Source organism: Heterocephalus glaber, unplaced genomic scaffold (genome assembly GCF_053883595.1).
Source record: "Heterocephalus glaber isolate CG9 unplaced genomic scaffold, H.glaber_assembly_v1.0 deba00001246, whole genome shotgun sequence".
In the NCBI taxonomy this organism is placed as follows: domain Eukaryota; kingdom Metazoa; phylum Chordata; class Mammalia; order Rodentia; family Bathyergidae; genus Heterocephalus; species Heterocephalus glaber.
This window is the reverse complement of record NW_028258226.1, coordinates 15,796-16,464: the sequence shown is the minus strand read 5'-3', so window position 1 is coordinate 16,464 and position 669 is coordinate 15,796. Positions and strand designations below refer to the sequence as shown.

General features: G+C 39.3%; 1 protein-coding gene across 3 annotated transcripts; it reads right to left on the bottom strand.

Annotated features, from left to right (window-relative positions):
- Positions 1-317: 317 nt before the first annotated feature.
- Positions 318-669, bottom strand: LOC106008757 (mitochondrial import inner membrane translocase subunit Tim9-like). Of its 3 annotated transcripts, none has more exons than XM_013069558.2 (2): positions 537-669; positions 318-467 (listed from the first exon to the last, which is right to left on the bottom strand). In XM_013069558.2, exons 1-2 carry the CDS (start codon positions 667-669, stop codon positions 400-402), a joined length of 201 nt encoding a protein of 66 aa, XP_012925012.1. In that variant the 3' UTR covers positions 318-399. The 3 variants fall into 3 exon arrangements, with proteins under 3 accessions (XP_012925012.1, XP_012925013.1, XP_012925014.1); XM_013069559.2 differs by having other exon boundaries at positions 318-452; XM_013069560.2 differs by having other exon boundaries at positions 318-449.

Genomic DNA, 669 nt, shown 5'->3' with positions numbered 1-669 from the left:
TTTACTTGAGAGTGGCTATTAGAAATTTTTTTTCAGTGATATTCCCATTTATTTCACTTTCAGCAATGTTTTTCTCTTACATGATTGAACACATATTTTGCTTTAAAATTAACACAGTAGAAGAAACAGTGCCTTATTTTTCTAAATAAGTTACCAAACTACTGAATCTTAAGGCCTCAACCTTAATGTTGCACCTTTTTATTTTCACTGAACAATAAGATCCTCTATTTTGATCCCTGGTGAGCAGCAATTTTGTTTTTCTAGTGGTTTCCATTTGCCAAATAGTCATGATGGCTCAACATGGTGCCCAACACTTCCAGGGATTCCACCTGATGTGTCCTCTTTCCCAGGGCAACAGCCGTGGCAGCCTCCACCCAGAGCTCAGCCATTGGGACTTCTCTATCGGGGCTGGCCAAGAAGTCCCGCTTTGGCTGCCAGGGCCTCATTCTGCTGAATATGGGATTCCTGAAATCTCATGGATATTCATTATGTCATTTAAAAATATTTCTGTACACAATGTTCTGAACAGGTGATGTCTTTAGGTTTTACTTCTCTTGTTGTGAAGTCTTTAACACAGTCCAGAAAGCAGGTTTCTGTAAGTTTATTGTAGGTTCCCAGGAATTCCCCAAACTGTTTTATCTGATCAGATTCTGATATCTGTGTAGCCAT

Excerpts from the sequence above, each read along its gene's own strand:
- LOC106008757 (XM_013069558.2), bottom strand. The coding sequence starts at position 669 with ATGGCTACACAGATATCAGAATCTGATCAGATAAAACAGTTTGGGGAA. Across the intron at positions 468-536 it reads AAGAGAAGTAAAACCTAAAG|AGGAATCCCATATTCAGCAG; the intron begins ACATCACCTGTT and ends CCATGAGATTTC.